Genomic DNA, 19888 nt, shown 5'->3' with positions numbered 1-19888 from the left:
CTCAACAGATGTTGCCCTGTCAATGCCCATAAGCAGCATGATTCCAGCAGCAATACATCATCGACAAAGATGAGGCATGAGAGTCAAATTAAAAGTCCACGTCGCATACATTTAAAGTAGCCTAAACGGTTCGCACACATCTTTAAATGCATTTAGGCTACGCAAATACGCTAGCCTACATAATAATAACTCTCAAACTATACGCAGATTTAAATAGCACATGTGCAGTCTGTGGGGGCGTCTTTAGTTATTATTCGAGGCCACTACAGGTTTGACGAGAGGAAGTGGACGCATTTTAGGACTAGGCTGCTTCGTTGGCTCTTACTTCAAAAGTTGGACCAAACAACGGTCTGAGCATCTGAGCAATGTTTATCACGACAAAAAATCCCCAGTTGAACCATTTGTAACCGACTATTTCACTGTTTTGGCTGCAATGCCCTTAAAATGAAAGTCGTAGGCCTACCTCATAAGTTTACTTTTTGGAAGTTTTGTGTTGTTCTTGTAATGAGTCAGGATGTTCTTTGTAAATATGTTAACATAGCTGTCGACGTCAAAACGCCGCTGAGGAATTTAAAACATTTTTGGAGGAGCACTGGGTACTGGTAAGCTGAACGGCTTTGATTTCTATGTAGTGTCCTGTAAACACACTGCTCTGATTAAAGTCAGAGATGATCAGGATGATTCCAGCACAGACATCATCAGGCATACGAGGTAACAATGTATCTTCAAGATGACAGAACAGATAACGTAACATTGTATATAAATATTACAATGTTGCATTTACAGTTCAGAGTCACAGACTCTATAGTTTGTTCACCACCACAGATGGTTTTAAACGGAATGTCTTTAATTTCACGGATATTATGAGAACTTTTAGGCCTAAATAGCAAAACCAGTTTACTCAGGTGAAAGTGTTCAATCTCGTCTGCATTTCAGTGTAGCCTAATGTTTCGATTTTATCACTCTTGAAATTGTTCTGGTGTTTCTTCACTTCTAATTTGCCTTTTCCACACACCTTAGCCCACCTCTTCCTCACTCCGAGGCAGATGTGTATGACCTGAGCAGGGATGAGGAGTTGAATTTGGCCTATATTGGCTCCGTTCCCCACAGTGGAATTCAGCAGGTGCGGATTCACTGGCTCCTGGAGCTTGTTACTGCACAGTAAGTGTCAGGGATGGGGATAGAGTAATTTCTTATCTGAACTTTTCTTACTGTCCATTATCATTCTCATGATCTGTTTCATGTTATTCAATAGTGTTGTGGATGGAGAGGCTAAGTACAATTTCACAAATCTGGATAAACTGATGGATCAGCTGTGGCAGAATGGTCTTAAACCAGGTGGAGGAAATTGTCTTTCTTTTGTCAAATTAATGTCAACAAACTGATAATCCAAACATAATCTCAAATAGAGTGTGATGGTTATTCTAGGATTTGAGTTGATGGGAAGTGTGTCCAACTTTTTTCATGACTTTGAGGACAAACGACAAGTGATGGAATGGCGTAACCTGGTCTATCATACAGCTATGAGGTACATTGGTGAGTTAGATAATACATTTGTGCCTTCCAGACACTAGGAAACATTTGACTTCAAGTGTTTCTACTTGTTTGTCTGTGAGTAATCTTTTCTATATTTTACAGGGAAGTATGGCCTGGGATATGTCTCACAGTGGAATTTTGAGACATGGAATGAGCCCAACAATCATGATTTTGACAATGTCACTGTTTCCATACAAGGTGACTGTGTGAGGCATCCATGTGATGCAGCTTATACAATTTATTCCTCCATGTGATTATGATGTATTGTTTTTAAATTCTAAATGTATATCCATGTAAAGTATTTATGTTCTAAAACATACTGTTTTAATTGTTTTAATTTTCCAGGGTTCTTGAATTATTATGATGCCTGCTCAGAGGGCCTTTGGGCAGCCAGCCCTGCCTTAAAGTTTGGGGGTCCTGGAGACTCCTGCCACTCCCCTCCCCACTCCCCGTACTGCTGGGCCATGCTGCACCACTGTTATAATGGAACAAACTATTTCACTGGAGAGAGGGGGGTTCGTCTTGATTACATCGCCCTGCACAAAAAGGTAGAATTAGGTTGGAACGATTCTTCTTCCCAATTTGTAATGTCTCTACCACCATAACTGTAACAATTAAAGGAATAATTAAACTATTTATGTTCTGATTTATTTTCTCTCAGACTGTATCTATGACAATTTAGCATGTCATCTTAGGTTGCTTTCATACTAGGTCCGTTTAGCTGGACCGGACCCGAGTGCGGTTATTTCTGCCGTAGTTGGTCTCTGTTCACATTACATGTTTGTCTGCGGACCCGGGTCCGTTTGCGTCTTAACACGAACTTCCAGAATTCTGTTTACAAAATATCACTTGGCAACACAGCAAAAGGCAGTGCAATGAAGAGGACAAAGGTAAAGATTCTTTAGAATCTTCAGAACGTTTGCTTAGCAACCTGCTCCAGGGTTCTAGCGAACCGGACCCGAGACCACCTTTTCAGGCGGACCCGAGTCCGGTCCCGGGTCCGCACCCGAGTTCGGTACGGTTGCGTTCACACTATCAAAAACAGCCGGACCATCGGACCAAACGAACCCGGGTCCGGTCCAGCGGACCTAGTGTGAATGGGCCCTTAGGCTCTTGAGAACCACTGATCAACATTTACTGACATTGTATAGATAGATGGCAACTAATTGATTAATCAAGAAAATAATGTACAAATATCGACCAAGGAAAAACTAATTTAATAATTGTTGCAGACCCATGTACAGTATATAGCCCATGAATAGCCTACTAAAAGCTGTATTACTTTTTCTTGCAGGGTGGGGGATACTCTCTACCAATATTGCAACAGGAGATTGATACAGTGAAAGAAATTCAGCAACATTTCCCATCATTTAAGTCAAAACCCATATATAATGATGAGGCTGATCCTCTTGTGGGCTGGTCGAAACCACTGTTATGGAGAGCGGATGTGACCTATGCTGCCATGGTGATAAAGGTAGAGGAAGAGATTCAAAATTAATTTTAATTCATTTCTAAATCCAATTAAACCTATTTAATTTACACTGATGTGTTTGGAATGTTAAAGGTCCCAGAGAATGGATGAATTGAGTATTGCACTGTGTTCTCTGATGTTAAAAGAGTATATATTCAACTTTGATTTAAAAAAATAAACTCAATTGCAATTTTACAAGACTAATTAAAACCATATATTTAGGCTGGGTATTGAAATGGTCTGTTTGACTAAATGGCGCCCTCTTTGGCAACCCCAATTGAACTTCAATGGCTTTGCGAGGTCTGACATCACAAGCAAGCAGTTTTGCTGAATCGCCCGTTTTTTAGTGTCTATTTCTAAGTTCAAGATTTCCATATGAAGGAAGGCACAACCATGCCTCATGTTCATGATAGCTCTTTGTTTATGCACAACCTCTCATGATTCATGAAAACCAAGAAAAAAATTATTTCCATTCTCTGGGACCTTTAAACTATGGGTAGTATGCACACACATATTGTGAGATTGAGTATCCCTGATAGTTTTAATCCAGTGATACACTGACATTGCCTGTGAAGAACTATGGGAAACTTTGTCACGTAGGTGATCGGTCAGCATCAGGACATGCTCATAGCCGACCCCGACAACAACATCAATTACACTCTCCTGAGCAACGACAACGCCTTCCTTAGTTACCACCCCTACCCATTCACCCAGCGCACGCTCACAGCCCGTTTCCAGGTCAACAACACCAAGCCACCACATGTGCAGTTGCTAAGGAAACCTGTTTTGACTGTTATGGGATTGCTGGCATTGTTAGGTACTTTAGTCTTTCTGATATTTAATGTAGCATAGTGGTGTATGCAATGTACCTGTCCTTTCCCATGATTTTATTCATCTTTCAAATGGTTTATGGGTTTCTTGAAATGTATGATACAACAATTATTTTGGCAACAGGAGAAACGCAAGTGCTAGCTCAACTGTCAGATGATGCACCTGAGAATAATACAGTTGGAGTCCTGGCGAGCATCCATAAACCCTCGATTCCTGGGACCTCTGACAGTTGGCAGTCCACCACTGTCATCTACAATAGCAAGGACAACGTTACCTCTTCTGATGTTGATCAGATCCAAATTCAGCTCAAAGGTTTCCCCACTCAGCAAGGTCTGTGTTTAGATTTTGACTCAGATAATGGATTTATATTAAGATACGATATATATAAAGTTGACTGATTCTAATTACAGGACTTATGTATGTCACATACTACCTGGACAATAATTCAACAAATCCTCACCAGCTGTGGCAAAGCATGGGAGGCCCAGATTTCCCCACTGCGGAGCAGTTCAGGCAACTGAGGTTTCTAGAGGCAGGTTGCTTATCATTAGAATTGTGACCATGTTAAAAATTTACCTTGGCAGCCGTTTGTTAAGGTTTCTGATGAAGTTTTGCTTTTTCACTCTGTTGATTATAAGGACCCAGTGATTGAAGGGCCCTTGCCTTTTCCGGATGGGGGAGGTATAACCCTGAAGGCGAATCTACCCATCCCATCCATCCTCGTGGTCCATGTGTGTGCCAAACCCAGCGCTGCTCCAGGCCAGGTCTGTGTCTGTTAGTACACAACGGAGTCCAACTTGTACAGTTGTCACTCATACTTTTGCCTATAACATTGACAGATTATGTATGAATAGCAAGTGTCATTAATAGTATGGAAAATATGGTTCCAAAAGTATCTGCATTTATGCTTTATTTTTGCTCTGTTGTGGTAATCTTTAGAAGTTGTTTATTCTGAGGTTTTTTTCCTTAGGTAAATGGTTTGCGTTTCATTTCCATCACAAAAGGCCAGGTTCTTATTGTGTGGAAGGACCACTGTATTAATTCCAAGTAAGTTGTATCATGCCGTTTTGACGTTGTGAGTAGAAGTGGTTAGTGAAGTGAAGATGAAATTGATTAGCTCATCATTGTGCCATCTAGTCTCCAACCCATCGAACCACCTCATCCTATTAAAACTATTTTGCTTTCATCCCTAGGTGCATTAAATCCTATGAGATAGAGTTCTCCAGGGACCTGGTCAAATTCCAAAGGATAAATGATCACAATACCATCTTTACTTCGTATGTGTATTCATCAGGTAACCATACTTGAACACCGAAAGCTGATGATTTCCTCATCTTCTATAGAAATTTCTATGTATAAGTGAAGATAGGAGCAGGCTTCACTCAATGTGTAGCGTTCCCAACTACTAGAGTGCTGGCCTGAATAGTCATATCAAGTCAAGTAGGGGGGACGCCGCACAATGCATAAATTCACTTTGACGTGCTGAAACGTGTCTGTGTAAATACAAGTGAATGTATGCATAGTGTGGCCTCCCCCCTATTTTAATATATTGTGACATGAGCAACCAGCACAAGAAAATGGTACCGTTTGTAATGCACACCCTTTACATATGAGTGCATATAATCAGCGCAATTAGATTCAACCATCTAACCTTGCTGCCTGTATGTGTTACAGAAAACATGGAGGTGTCTGGTTTCTACCGCGTACGAGCAGTGGACTACTGGGGAAGATCTGGGGAGTTTTCACTAACAGAGAAATATGTGGAGGACCAGTGACCACAACAGTCAATCATTGCTGCTGCTTAGAACTTGAATGTATTTTTCTACCAATTGCACGCACGATGTACTGTATGTATTTGCACAACAATTTTAGATTAGGATAGTAACAAGGGAATAAATCATGAGAAGTTTTAAATCATGCCAGTGAATAAACAAATGATGCTTGATCAGTTTGTAGCCATGCTATGTTTGAAATTCCCATGAGCTCTTACAGGTAAAAGAGCTGTGTTTGGAGTCTTCATACCATGGTGTATGAGTATAATACATATCAAGTGCCTTTTGTTTTTGACAGTGTTGGCACTTAATGCATCTACTTCAACTGAAATTAACAACTAGATAGGCAGTTAACCTTGCCCTGTTACCACGGAAATCATGAAATCCCCACAAAATTAATTATTTCTCTTCTGTAACTTGGACAATTTGCTACAGAATATAAATACAATATCGGTTTACACTATTTACCCCAAACCACTGACCTAAACTAATGTTGTTCCAAGTCATGCTAAATAGACTTTTAAGTAGATCATGCTATTAAAACAAACAAGTAGATATCTAGGACTTCAAGTTAATTTTAATGTGATTTACATTTTTTTCTTTTACTGAAAAGATTTTCCTTCATGCCCTGTGTGATATTCAGGGGCTGAATTATTGTTGAATACAAAGGCAGGTTCAAGGTATGTGAAATTCCACATAGTGGGTTCACAAACAGGAAAAAATATGGAAAAACATTAAAGCGCAGAAATATGTTAACTTCTGCCTATATCAACTGGGAAATGTGTACGAAGTTAAACATATCCATAGTTCTGGAATACATCTGTTCTAGCCGGTGTGTAGGAGACAACCACAATAGATGGAGAAAGAAGAGGTTTAGATTCCCTTGGGGCACTTCATTTCAGGATGGTTTCTTGACTTGCTGTAAAAACACAACAAAAAAATGGAATTATCAACAAGGGGAATCTAACTGCCTTTGTGCACCCACAGACAGGTAAACTATGTAACTTTCAACATTCAACTTGTTTAACATTGGTGTACAATTTTCACCCTCTTAATAGTAAAGGCACTGTAATCACATGTGGTAGGTTAGTGTATGGTGTAAATGTCAGATCTTGTACACAGTATGTCTCACAAAATTACATACAACAGATTGGACAGATTTAAATGTTTACCTTCTGCGAGTTCTTTTGCAATGCGTTCCTTCTCCTCGCGGATCTTCTTCTCCTCCTCCTCAACCCTCCTCTCTTCTGCAGCAATTGGTTTCAGATGGTCTGTAGAACAATACATTTTCATTTTAAACACACCTGCCAAATCCAAAGTTTTGTTACCCTGATTACCTCGCATAATGTAACTGTATAGATCCAGTAGCCATCATTTATAACCTTACGAATTATATACACGATAGTTCATGTTACCTTTACATTCACTTAAAATGCATTTATCGAAACACATTACTTACCATGCAAAGTAGGCTAATACTATTAATATGGGTAGTACAAAACGTAACTAACACAAACTTGTTTTCAGGATATCTTACATTAACATTTCTCCATGACAATTTTATGGTAAGAAGGAGTAACAGCATTACACAAGAAGGAAACGTTCTACATCACATCAATATATTTTCGCCCACTTCAATATTTTATATTAGGTAAGTTAACAGAGCCCTTCAAGTCAAGGTCTCAAATGTCGCTGGCAATGGCAGCAGCTAGTTAGCTATCCGTGGGCCTGTGGGACACTACTCCCTGTAACAGCAACTCACCATATCTATTCTTTCCGTAGATGATTCCTGCGATTAAAGCAGACCACCGGGCTGTCTGTAAGGCAAGTACATGGAGCGATGGAAATTATCGACATGTAAACACCACCTTCATGTTGAGCTAGCCATACTGTAACAACATCCATAGCTAACGCCAGCGTGCGTGCGAAATTGGTTTGAGTATGAAATGCACCACAGGTCACAATTTAAAATCTGTATGTTATGGTTATGCATAACTATTTTTTCAATGCATTTAATGCTCTTCCATTCAAGTGTCTTTAACGTTAAATCATTCATTCGGGAACATTGCGTTCACCTGGTTTGTGTGCGCGATGTTAGCTTGAGACAAGTGATTGGCTAACAGTAAAGCTCTCGCAAAGATCTTGCAGTGACGATGACAATATTTGTTAAAAGGTTAGCAATGAATTCTAATATGTTCACAATTTACTAACCTTGATGAGTGGTGAAACTTGTACTGGAGGCACCATTGTACCCTTTATCGTTATCCAGCTAACGCACTGTAGAGGTCAAGACAAGCCCAGCAGTCAACCAGCGCAGTAAACGAGTAGGCAGGCAGCTGTCTTCTTTTGTGGTGTTGAGGCATTATGGAAATATAGCTAGAAATTGCTAGTGCCACCTGCAGGACTGAAGGCATAGCTCAGGGATGGAACTTAGACTTACTTGAGGCAGGCCATAATAAATATAACTTTATTGTAATATTACAGAACACATCACATTTTTCACTGCATTTTATTAAGTCAAAATGTTTTCACAAAATGTTGGATATAGGCAACACGTTTTGTTAAAGACTACAATTAATATTATATTGGGATCATGTGTTGAAATTCACTTGAAAAAGGCAATATCATAAATACACACCCCCACCCATACACACACACACACACACACACACACACACACACATTTACAACACAATACAAAAACAAAATATGGAAAGAAAGAACACATGGAATGAATGTCAACACATGTTTACTAAACCATACACATTTTTTCATGTGCATTTTCCATTAGCATCTACCCAGATAGCAAACATTCTGGCTGTAGTTTGGCATACATGTGGTGTTTTTGGCTTTGTTTTGGCCTAAAAGTAAGCAAGATAAAGCTTTCGTCTTAACTTTGGCATGAGTATGGTTTGCCATAAAAGATAAAAAGGCGCCAGTGGATAGATAACTATACGGGTGAGTTATGGCATATGTCTGGGTAGCCATAATACTGGGTGAAGAGCGGGACTACGTTTTGGCATCCTTGTGGACAGCCAAAAGACGGAGTAACGGTTTCTTCATTTTTTTCGCTGATGAAGTGCTCAGTAGAAGACGAAATGGCGGTGTCTGAAGGCTCACTGTAAGTATGCTTCTATATGCTTTATTTATATCACACAATATAACACAAGTTACCTTATCTAGCTTTATTTATTTGCTGATATAATCCGTAATTTGGCCATCTGATGATAGTTCACATTTACACACCACCTAACGTCTAGCTTGCGCAAGCTAATTTAGCTCACTTTAGACAGGGCTAAATCTGGTCCAACTTGGACTTTGTTAACTTTTTAATCAAAGCTAAAAGTTAAAACTGAGTTAAAATTGAGCGAAGCTTGATTTGGTTGAACGCTAACTTTATGCCTGTGAACAAGTTGGTTTGCGTGAGCTAGCGTTAGCTTGTTGGCTAACGATAACGTTAAACTGTCATGAAAACTAGTTTTTTGTTAACGTCAATGAAAGCTTAGATGTTGGACTGGGGAGTCTTTAAGAAGACTTAGTAGTGTTTACATCTCATTTCGTTTTTGGAGGGAGGCTGATTTCACATTGATTACCTGTCCGGGATAAGATATCGTTGGTGATTTTAAATTATGAACGACGTAGCAGCTAGCTCTAGTAATGCAAGCTATGCGCCATGTCACGCGCATGCTCAGACATAGGCTATTTGAGACTTCTGAACTCGTACATGGCAGCAAGAAGTACCATCGGGATTCGTGCCCTTACATTTGTACACGTTAGCGAGAAACCGGCCTACTATTCAATCTAAAACGTCTGGTTTTCAGGCGTGTTTCCTGGTGACTTTTCAATTGAATAGTAGAGATTACTCGTTAACTTTCATAAAATATAAGGGCACAATGATTAACAACACCATATTCGCTGGATCCCAATATAATGCTATTAATGCGGTGTAATATTGGTAATAATAAATATTTGGCTTTTTTCCCCTGATGATAAAAGTTATGCATATTTTATGTGTCTGTGTTACAGGTCATTGGCTTCAGCCTGGTTTGGGGGTCTACCCTTTCTCATCATGTCCTGCCACCCAATAAAAAGCTATACAGCTTTGCATTTTATTAATTTGACTTGGGTGTATTAGTGATCATGATAAATATTTTGGCAATTTCTTTCTGATGATAAAAGTAATGCATATTTATGTATCTGTGTTACAGGCCATTCACAAGTGGCTCCAGCCTGGTTTGGGGGTCTACCCTTTCTCATCATGTCCTGCCACCCAATAAAGTAAGCTACAGTATACAGCTTTACATTTTTGACTCGGGTGTATTAGTGATCATGATAAATATTTTGTCAATTTCTTTCTGATGATAAAAAGTAATGCATATTTATGTATCTGTGTTACAGGCCAAGTGGCTCCAGCCTGGTTTAGGGGTCTACCCTTTCTCATCATGTCTTGCCACCCAATAAAGTAAGCTACAGTATACAGCTTTACATTTTATTTATTTGACTTGGGTTTATTAGTGATCATGATAAATATTTTGGCAATTTCTTTCTGATGATAAAAGTAATGCATATTTATGTATCTGTGTTACAGGCCATTCACAAGTGGCTCCAGCCTGGTTTGGGGGTCTACCCTTTCTCATCATGTCCTGCCACCCAATAAAGTAAGCTACAGTATACAGCTTTACATTTTATTTATTTGACTTGGGTTTATTAGTGATCATGATAAATATTTTGTCAATTTCTTTCTGATGATAAAAGTAATGCATATTTATGTATCTGTGTTACAGGCCATTCACAAGTGGCTCCAGCCTGGTTTGGGGGTCTAGACTTTCTCATCCTGTCCTGCCACCCAATAAAGTAAGCTGTACAGTTTTATATTTGATTTATTTGACTTTTGGTCCACACATTAGTCATACAAGATAACCATATACTTTTGTAACTGGTGTTACCAGTTCAGGATGAATTGAAGGTAAATGTCGACATACTGTACATTAATGCCTTTCTCTGCTGTTTTTATTTCAGAAGAGCAATAACTAAAGGCCTCTGCAACTGCTTTTACCAGGTAAGGATGAATTGCAGATACATTTTACCATAAAAAAGAGGTTTTGTCTGCTTTGATAAAGTCCTCATTTCCAGTACCTACAAAGCTCTATAATTCAGCATCTAACACATTTTTGTTTAATCTGTGCATGCAAATGCTGTAGTATAACTAACAAGTAGTTGTATCTGTGAACCGCTTTTCTGTTGCCTTTTTTAATTTTAAAGTAACAGGTCTTTGCCAACATGTCTTAAACCCTCATTATATTTACTGGAAGACTACACTGTGCACTAGATGTGATAGCGGCATGTACAGTATGTTTGAAAAATTAGACTAGTCTTCTAAAACTATTTTCATACTCTGCGAGTGCTTCACTTGTGGACCCAGTGTAGCTGTCTAGTTACAGGTGGTGGATTGTGTCACCATTACAGCAGCCTGCTGGTGGCCGGTACCTTTATATTGATGTTGCTGACATTCCGTTGAAAAGTAGGTAGTGATGTACTGTATATGCTTCCAAATCTTAACTCATTTTGTTACGCTTGTATGATTACAGATGCTGTGAGAGAGCCATGCCCTGAAAAAACGCCAGCCACCAGCCACCCAGCCACCAGCCTATGAATGAATTGAATCAAATAATTTAATAAATAAATCAAATTACCATGAAATGCATTTAATCTTGTTTTTGTTTTTTGCAAACCTATATAGACATACACAATATAAATAAACCTTATGAGCCTATATATTACTGTAGGACATAGCAATTAATAATTATTATCAATAAACTCACATAAACATATAGTGGATTAAAAATTTAAATATTTTTTAAAGAGGAATTTTAATGTAGCAGCAATCATTTGGCACAATTATGGCCTCATTTTGGGCCACTTGTGGTTAAGTTTTGGCACCTTTTTGGCTGGATTTGGGGGATTTTGGGCTCTTTTTGGGGCAATTATGGTCATATTTTGGAATGCCACAATTGGTTTTGGGTGGGTTTTGGGCGAGTTTTGGCCTACCTTTGTTTTGATTCTGGTATGCCAAATGTGGGCCATTTATGGGCCGTACATCCTTCCAAAACTCTGCCAAAACGGCAAGCCAGTTTTGGGCCAAATTTGGCCCATAAAGATTTTGCTATCTGGGTACAGTATATAGGCCTGCAAGTGTTGGAGTTCCTGTTTGATACAGCTAGTTTGATACTGCATATCAGCAAAAATTGCTATGCAGCAACACGACACTCAAAAAGTGACTCCATGGTAGTTTTGTAAGGCTGTGTCTTAGATGGTGTTATAGGAAATGCTGTTTTTGCATATTTCAGCCATTCTTCTTTTCGCCCTTTTGGCAAACCTCAGTTTCCCTCTGTTCTTTTCATTTGCAGTGTATTCGTGGGACTTGAGCTTTGAATAGTAGTCTGAGAACTTGTTGAAGAGCATAGATATTGGCATACCATTCAATATTATTCCTAAAGAAATGCAGCCGAAAGCAAAGATCCGCCCAAACACAGTCTCTGGGTATACATCTCCATATCCTACAGTTGAAATACTAACCTGCAATAAAGAAAGACATTCAGTTTCATACAGGAGCACAAGTAAGCATACTGTACGTGAAATTCCATTCACATTCCAAAAGTATCATATGGTGACTAACTAATTAGCTAATTATGGAACCGAATAATAAGGTTATTATTCTGATAGATATACTAATGACAAAGTATGTGATGTATGTACAGGTCTGGACAGCTATAGAATTAAAAAAATGCAGGTTGCTTTCAACAGAGCTAAATGAAAATCATAAATGTGAAAATCAACAGACAAAATATTTTTAAAAAATTGTCAAGTGGGCTGCTGCAGTGGTTTCTTAGAGCTAAAAGCCAAATTAAATTCCCGACACAGTGACATTATCCGTTTGTACTGATCTATGTTTGCATACTTACTGCAGCCCACCACCATGCATGTGGAATGCTGGTGAAGTTAGTCCGAGGGACGTCATGCTCAACGGAGTAGACCATAGCGGAGAAGGTGAAGATGCCCATGGCGATGAAGAGGAGCAAGCACCCGACCTGCTGATAACTCTGCACTGTAAAAAATAAAAATGTGCTTTATCCAGTTTAAATGATTTTCTGAATCATTACTATGAAAAAATCTAATTACCATACAAGAATAAAGAAAAACATGTTAGATCAACAGTTTGACACACAAATGTTTCCAAACATGCATTTGTGAGTAAACTGAACTTGGAATATTAAGTTCCCAGGCTGTGGTGCCAAATGATTGGCATACACGGGGTTTCCCATAGATATTTGAAGGGGTTTGTTCTCTCGTCGACACAACGCAAACGGTTCTCTTTTATCAGCAAGACTTGCATGGAAGACTTCGTGAAGCACGCTTGAGCTTGGAAATGTAAGTAACTTTTTTGATATTGTATTCTAGTTATGAAGTGATTTTGAATAACCTTGTTAGGTTCCATGACATACATCTAAACTAGAAAGTGCTTTTTACCGTGAGAAACCACTTCTGCTAGTCAGTCAGTGCTAGCATTTCAAGGACGTTATGGTTGGGCTTTAGCTAGCAGTCTCTCTAAATAACATACAGTTAAACAGAGTAGCTGCTAGTTAAAAAGTTTCAGCCATGCCACCAACTAGGCTACTACATAATTTATTGGTTCGCGTAATGTATCATCGTTGTGCCACCAGGACTGCAAGTTGTTAAATGAGATTACAACTCTTGTTTAACTAGGCTAATTGCTGACGTCTTTTTATGTAGACTATCAGCTAGCCTGGACAAGACTAGATTAGCTGCTACTCTTCCATTGGCAGCTAATACTTGTCTTGAAGATGTAGGTGCCCAGTTTTCGCGTTATCCATACAACATGCCGTTTTCATTTCAATGGCCCATATTGACAGGTGAATTAGGGAATTTACGTTTTCATCGATGGGTTAGCCTATTTACTTATTTATGTCTTAAATATATGCAGAATGGGTTAATGGCACACAGCACTCCTTGGTTTATGGTTCTGGTCATGGCAATTATTTCTCAGTTGTCAATTATATTCCAAACAATGCCCTCTGCTTAACTAAGTAAAGAAAGTAGTGAAAACATGTCTTCTCTGCCAAGGCTAAACATACTAGACGTTTGTTACACTTGTCATTCAGGCAATAACATGAAACATTTTTAACACATTTGGTTATCTTTATGTGAAAATGTATTTTATTTATTGCTATGGAAATAGTGTTGATTGTTAGTCAGGTACATTTATGCATTTAGCAGACTAAAAGCGACTTCCATTGGTCATATATCCATTACTTCAGGGCCAGTCTCCCCTATATATGGTGTTATGTTGTGATAGCCTACATTGTGACAATATATCAAGTGGTATTAGGTAGTGATGTTTGTGTGGTATCTAGGTTACATGTATTTATTTGAATGAGACTCACAGCATGGTACTTTTAGCACTATAGGTCTTGTCAAGTTGAGTACAGTGACTATAGAGAAGTGGTTATTGTTGAAATCGATGACCTGAATCATTACTATCCCTTGGCAGCCTATGCAGTTGGAGGAAAGCTCTGGGTGACACCTAGGACACACTTATGCTAAGAGAAAATGGTAAGTGGTATTTACAATGCTCGAATGTTAAAAGTTAAAGGAACACTTCACCGTTTTTTCATATTAAACTATGTTATTCCCTTAACTAAGACGAGTGGATACATACCTCTCATGTTTCAATGCATGCACTCACTGGCTCTGGCGGGCGGCACTACTTTGATAGCACTTAGCTAGCCCAATTCATTCATTAGGATCCAAACAGAGATGAATTTAGAATTGATCAAACATCTCCATGTTTTCCCTATTAAAATACAGTAGCATGAGTAGTCACACGTTTTATTTTGTCTCACCATACTTGGTCGTGTGACTACTCGTGCAGCTGTATTTTAATAGGGAAAACATGGAGGTGTTTGGTCGCTTCTAACTTCATCTCTGTTAGGATCCTAATGAATGAACTGGGCTAGCTAAGTGCTATCAGAGTAGCGCCGTGCGCCAGAGCCAGTGAGTGCACGCATTGAAACGTGAGAGGTATGTATCAACTCGTCTTAGTTAAGGGAATAACATAGTTTAATATGAAAAAACGGTGAAGTGTTCCTTTAAATATGTCATGATCATTTTCTTTACTAACCTGCACAACTCTTTTCTGCAGGCACTGCTACTTCGTGTCATTGTATCTGCTAACGAGGCGCGACGTGTCAAACTTACCGAAGAGCCACAGTCTGTAGATGCACTGATTGACTTCTTACGAGAAAAACTTCAGCTGCAAGGAGACTTTTCGTTACAATTTGAGGACTTGGACAATGCGCTATGTGATTTATCAGATATAGCTGAACTACCAAAGGGTCGTGCAATCTTGCACATAAAGTGGAAAGTGCCTGTCACTGTAAGTGAACTGTGTGACACTCAGTCTCTTGGATCTATATCGTCTCTGGATACGGCAAGTTTAGGTTCTCCGGGGCGGCCTTCATCTGGCGCTTCACCTGACTTTTCGCCTGGCTGTTCACCTAGCCCTTCTACCAACCCTTCACCAGACCACCCAAATGACCAAGATGAAGCCTCACTGGAGGAACAGAGACTGCTTCTAGTGGAGGCATCCAAGAAGGCAAGATTAGATGAGTCTCTCATCAAAGAGAAAATGGATTTGACCTTCTCACTGAGGCGAAAGGAGGTTGTTGACAAACAGCCCATGGTGCAAGATTTGAAAGATAGATGGCCAGCTTTGTTCTTTAAAGACCAGGTAGGAATGGCTGTAAATACTTCTAAACAATTTTCCATTTTTACAGGTCAGCATTACACATTTTCTCAATGTATGACTATTCCTCTGTACATGTTTGTTTTTTCCTGCATTTAACAGATTGGTGAGGAGTTTTTCCGTATTACAAATAAAGACTTAGTTGGAACATTCAGAGCTGCAGTTGAAAAATATGCCCCCCTCCTGCTGAGATTGTACCGAGCCCGAAAAACAGAGTTTGGCAAGGATCTGAATGAGATACTGAGAAGGCTTGATGATGAGGTGTGTGCACAGTACACTACACTACCAAACTATACTTTCACCTAGTGTGATGAAATTGAATGTGTTGAATTACTCGTCTTGCTGTTATTAGAACTCTTTCTATTTTTTTGTTTGAGACTACCAACATTGTAAGACACCGCGAGGAAGCAGCCATGAAAGGACTTCCTGTGTTCCTACGTGAAGATCCTAATCAACTTTTCAAACAGTGTCTTGTAAGTATTAATGGTCATTAATAGAACTTCGATTTTACAAGCATAGAGATGCTAAAATGTTATATTGTGTAAAAATGTGTTAATTTCAGTAATTCAATGTAAAACATGAAACTTGTACTGTATATTATATAGATTCATTAGACGTTAAGTGAAATATTTCTAGCCATTATTTGTGTTAATTATGATGGCTGCTTACAGCTTAAGAAAACCCCAAATTCAGTGTCTCACAAATCAGAATATCACCTACAACCAATAGCTTTTAATAAAGAAATGTCAGCCTTCTGAAAAACATGTTCAGGTACAGTATATGCCCTAAATACTTTTGTCCTTTTGCATGAAACACTGCATCAGTGTGGTGTGGCATGGAGCCAATCCGCATGTGGCACTGCAGAGGTGTTATGGTTCCTTTAAAAGTAGCTTTCAGCACATCTGCATTGTTGTATCTCATACCTCTGATCTTCCTCTTGACAATACTGCACCACATAGATTCTCTATGGGTTTCAGGTCAGGCGAGGTTGCAGGCCAATGACGCACAGTAATTCCATGGTCATTAAACTTAGGTATTGGTAATATGGGAATTACAGTGCTTGACTGGCCAGCAAACTTACCAGACTTGAACAACATAGGGAACCTATAGGGTATTCTCAAGAGGAAGATGAGACATGAGACCCAACAATGCAGACAAGCTGAAAGCCTCCATCAAGGCAACCTGGACTTCCATAACACCTCAGTAGTGCTACAGGTGGGTTGACTCAATGCGACGCCACATTGATGTAATCCATGCAAAAAGAGGCCAGACCTATACTGTGGTCATATACTGTATGTGTGAATATTATTTTTCAGATGGCAAACATTTCTATATTAAAAATCCAGTTTTGTATTGGTTTAACTTTGTTAGATACTGAATTTGAGGTTTTGTTTAGCTGTAAGCCATAATCATTCAAATTAACACAAACAATAGCTAGAAATATTTCATGTAATGTGTAATGAATCTGTATAATATACGAGTTTCATGTTTTGCATCGAATTACTGAAATTAACAAACTTCTCCACAATACAATTTTTTTTTAGATCTACCTGTAAAGTGAAAAATAGAAAATTGGAGAGTTTATTTGTGTTTTACCCTCGGACTGCTTGAGAGAGGGATGGAAAGTTAATTGCCTGGTGTGTGTGTGTGTGTGTCTGTGTGTCTGTGTGTCTGTGTGTCTGTGTGTCTGTGTGTGTGTGTGTGTGTCAGTTTGAGATGTAGAGGGGATGCCTAACTCTCTACAAGAACATTTAACATGTAAGAGCATGTAGTTTGTGTGATGGGAGTTTGAATTGAAAATCATATTTCTTTATGTCCTCAAACAGGAAACTGATTCAGATGACGTGGCTGCCAAGGGAGTCTCTGTGGGAATTCTGTATGTCCTTGAGGACTGTGTGGCTGAAGCCTCATCTCCCAAGATTCAAAACATCGCAGTCATCTTGGAGGAATCAATAGCAGTAGAGGACCTTCCGGATACTCCCACTGCCTTGGCCTACCTTCTTGGCCTCCTTTATGCACTCAACATTTCTTATCCTAAGCACCTTAAGTACACCTTTGAAACACTTCAGAAGGTTTTCATGGACATTGACCCAAAATGCTCTAACCGTGTGCGATCCCTAAAGAAAAAGCTTGGTTTTGCCTAACATTGCAAAAAAAAAAGTAATGCTCATAGTCATCTCTGACTAATTGCTGGCTAGTGACTGAAAAGTTTGTAGAATGTTACAAACATTGTTACAGTTACAGTCTTTGTTTCAGCTGGGAGGCTAGTATTTGTGAAATGTCACACCCATTTGTATTGTTCTCTTAGCAAAACATATATACTGTAGGCTTACAATGTGACATTTGACATGGAATATTTGCTAGGACAATTTTTTTTACTGCAGAATGTTCTTTGTTCTGTGAAGACTTCTGTGAATTTAAATACTGATCAAGACCGAGAAAATCATTCTGAAAAGAGGCCTCTTTTCTGTAATTTTCTTCATCTAGGCTAATATTCTGTCTTGATAATTTGAAAATAAATTGTCTAAGTGTACATTTGTGTATGTGGATTTGCTTTGTTAATAGCTTATACTGTATAATGCAGCTTAAATGGGGAAAAATGGGTTTAGTCAACAAAGAAATCATCATATTACTAGCTAACATTTTGTACTATGTTGAACTAAAAACTATTTGTAAGGACAACAGCATTTTTGTAGTTGGGATAATCACATCATTGTTAACTCAACAAACAAACTTACGTTGGCAGAATGATGAATTTTAAGTTGTGCCCACTGGCAGAACGAACAATTGTTCGTAAAGACAACAGCATTTTTGTAGTTGCGAAAACGCAAAAATCTTTGTTGGGAAAACATGAAATTTTGAATGCAGAAGGTTGCCATTGAATTTCACGTTGTCACAAGCTTTTATTTTTTACAGTGTGCCTCAGGGTGAAGCCAAAAGCTCGCAGCCCTGTTGAGTGGCGTGCAAGTTTGAGGATCCTGAATATGCGCATTAGCCGCATAATACGCATCACCTGACCTAACTTGCCCACCTGACCCACTGTCTTCAGGTCACTGCCAGGTTTGACCAGGTCCTGGCTGTCAAAGCATTCCAGGGCAATTTGCAGGTAATGTGGCAGAATGGCGATCAGATCCACTGTGTTCAGCATACTTTTGGCAAAGTGTTTCAGGTTTGGTGTTGAGACTAGACGTAGAAGATATTCCATAGTGAAAAAGACAAGGCAGGCACCCTCAACATATTCACAATGAGTCTTCCCACTCAGTTGGCCTGTTGGGCTCCTGTACTGCATCTCCTCTACGGAGTTCAATGTCATTGCTACTAGTGACATCAGCACAAACATGCTTGAAGCTACTGCAATGAGTTTGGCAGGCACTGAGGAGAAGGGATTCTCCATTAAATTCCAGACCTTTTGCCGCAGGGATCCCATTATCATGTTCTGAAATGCCTCTTCGTTTTCCTCAACATCTACCTCAGCCAGAAGCTCCTTCTGAATTTTCAATTGCTCATTGAGATCATCTTGTCTTTCCTCGAACATGATGCGGCAGCAGCGATGGGAGTTCTTGATACGAACTCCCCAGTAGTTTATTTCCTCCAGAAAGTTCCGTGTACACAGTTCGTCTTTAATCCAGAGCACTCCAGTCCTGTAGAAATTAAAGATGCTGTTGAATACGTTTGGGTCCCGGTCGAAAAAGTACTCATTGTTTGTAACAGTGTAATCATCACAGAGGTCTAGCTTCTTGCAGTGGTCCTTGAAGGTAGCGAGCATGCCAAGTCTAGTCTTTGGATATCTGGCGACCACCCCCTGAGCAATATGATAGGACTTGCCACCCACGTTGATGTTCAGTACACAGTTCTTGACTGGTGATGAGAACACTGGCGGTGAGAATACGTCATCTTCTTCATCCTCACCAGCATATGGATCATAAATATCTTCTTCTATATCATTCAAGGAGCTCCACTGTTTGATCCAGTTGTCCTTCACAAATGGTAGAGGGCTGTACACAGGATCAGTAGAGGAATATGATAGTCCACCAACTTTGTAATTTGGAAACAGACTCGGTCTTCTTGCCTTTGGATCTAACATTGTGACTAGTTTTCTCCTTACACAACAAGCTCACTGCCTGGTCTTTGTGAACATTCCCTTTATTTAAGCACTGAGGATGTGTCAGTATGCAGGGTTGCATGTCCAACAGGGCTCTCTGGGAAGACCCATGTGCTTACAGAGCATTTTAAATACCATTATCCCCCCCTAAGCTCATGCTGTTGCTGTGACGTCTTAGCTGTGTTTTGTGGCCATGAATGTCTGTGGTCTTGACTTTAGAGTTTAGCCCGTAGTCGTTCCAAGTTCAACTCTAAAGATAATATGCTGATGACAAAACACAGGAGTTCATTATTTGTTTCCTTGTTAGATAAACTAAAACACTGATGAATGTTCATGTTTACAATGTTCCCTAT

The 19888-nt window shown here is 39.3% G+C and overlaps 3 protein-coding genes and 1 long non-coding RNA gene across 7 annotated transcripts; 3 read left to right on the top strand and 1 right to left on the bottom strand.

Annotated features, from left to right (window-relative positions):
* The first annotated feature begins 334 nt into the window (after window positions 1-334).
* On the top strand, window positions 335-5783 carry idua (alpha-L-iduronidase). Its single transcript, XM_062542842.1, has 14 exons — window positions 335-602; window positions 1021-1161; window positions 1256-1338; window positions 1429-1536; window positions 1639-1734; window positions 1882-2084; window positions 2831-3010; window positions 3608-3824; window positions 3962-4168; window positions 4249-4370; window positions 4477-4602; window positions 4809-4885; window positions 5032-5132; window positions 5513-5783. Exons 1-14 carry the CDS (start codon window positions 445-447, stop codon window positions 5611-5613), a joined length of 1920 nt encoding a protein of 639 aa, XP_062398826.1. The 5' UTR covers window positions 335-444; the 3' UTR covers window positions 5614-5783.
* Window positions 5784-9818: 4035 nt separating this feature from the next.
* LOC134089561 (uncharacterized) lies at window positions 9819-11332 on the top strand. Of its 4 annotated transcripts, XR_009940074.1 has the most exons (6): window positions 9819-9888; window positions 10009-10072; window positions 10199-10268; window positions 10395-10464; window positions 10630-10669; window positions 11199-11332. It is a non-coding gene; the product is annotated as an uncharacterized LOC134089561 (long non-coding RNA). The 4 variants fall into 4 exon arrangements; XR_009940076.1 differs by lacking the exon at window positions 10009-10072; XR_009940077.1 differs by lacking the exon at window positions 10199-10268.
* A 584-nt stretch (window positions 11333-11916) lies between these two features.
* On the bottom strand, window positions 11917-19517 carry kcnv2b (potassium channel, subfamily V, member 2b). Its single transcript, XM_062543877.1, has 3 exons — window positions 18348-19517; window positions 12573-12710; window positions 11917-12186 (listed from the first exon to the last, which is right to left on the bottom strand). Exons 1-3 carry the CDS (start codon window positions 19515-19517, stop codon window positions 11917-11919), a joined length of 1578 nt encoding a protein of 525 aa, XP_062399861.1.
* On the top strand, window positions 14936-17966 carry LOC134089559 (uncharacterized). The gene is made up of 4 exons (XM_062544015.1): window positions 14936-15418; window positions 15536-15694; window positions 15811-15906; window positions 17260-17966. The coding sequence occupies exons 1-4, from the start codon at window positions 15317-15319 to the stop codon at window positions 17575-17577; spliced, it is 675 nt and encodes a 224-aa protein (XP_062399999.1). The 5' UTR covers window positions 14936-15316; the 3' UTR covers window positions 17578-17966.
* Window positions 19518-19888: the final 371 nt, after the last annotated feature.

Source organism: Sardina pilchardus, chromosome 8 (assembly GCF_963854185.1).
Source record: "Sardina pilchardus chromosome 8, fSarPil1.1, whole genome shotgun sequence".
Classification (NCBI taxonomy): domain Eukaryota; kingdom Metazoa; phylum Chordata; class Actinopteri; order Clupeiformes; family Clupeidae; genus Sardina; species Sardina pilchardus.
The sequence above is the reverse complement of the archived record's forward strand: the minus strand, read 5'-3'. Positions and strand labels throughout refer to the sequence as shown.

Bases quoted from the DNA above. Each gene is read 5' to 3' on its own strand.
- idua (XM_062542842.1), top strand. From the start codon at position 445: ATGAAAGTCGTAGGCCTACCTCATAAGTTTACTTTTTGGAAGTTTTGT. The intron at 603-1,020 runs GTAAGCTGAACG...CACACACCTTAG, and splicing joins TGGAGGAGCACTGGGTACTG to CCCACCTCTTCCTCACTCCG. The intron at 4,169-4,248 runs GTCTGTGTTTAG...TTCTAATTACAG, and splicing joins AGGTTTCCCCACTCAGCAAG to GACTTATGTATGTCACATAC.
- LOC134089559 (XM_062544015.1), top strand. From the start codon at position 15,317: ATGGATTTGACCTTCTCACTGAGGCGAAAGGAGGTTGTTGACAAACAG. The intron at 15,419-15,535 runs GTAGGAATGGCT...TGCATTTAACAG, and splicing joins CTTTGTTCTTTAAAGACCAG to ATTGGTGAGGAGTTTTTCCG. The intron at 15,907-17,259 runs GTAAGTATTAAT...GTCCTCAAACAG, and splicing joins AACTTTTCAAACAGTGTCTT to GAAACTGATTCAGATGACGT.
- kcnv2b (XM_062543877.1), bottom strand. From the start codon at position 19,517: ATGTTAGATCCAAAGGCAAGAAGACCGAGTCTGTTTCCAAATTACAAA. The intron at 12,711-18,347 runs GTAAAAAATAAA...TTTACAGTGCAG, and splicing joins GCTTCACCCTGAGGCACACT to AGTTATCAGCAGGTCGGGTG. The intron at 12,187-12,572 runs GTAAGTATGCAA...TCTTTATTGCAG, and splicing joins ATGCATGGTGGTGGGCTGCA to GTTAGTATTTCAACTGTAGG.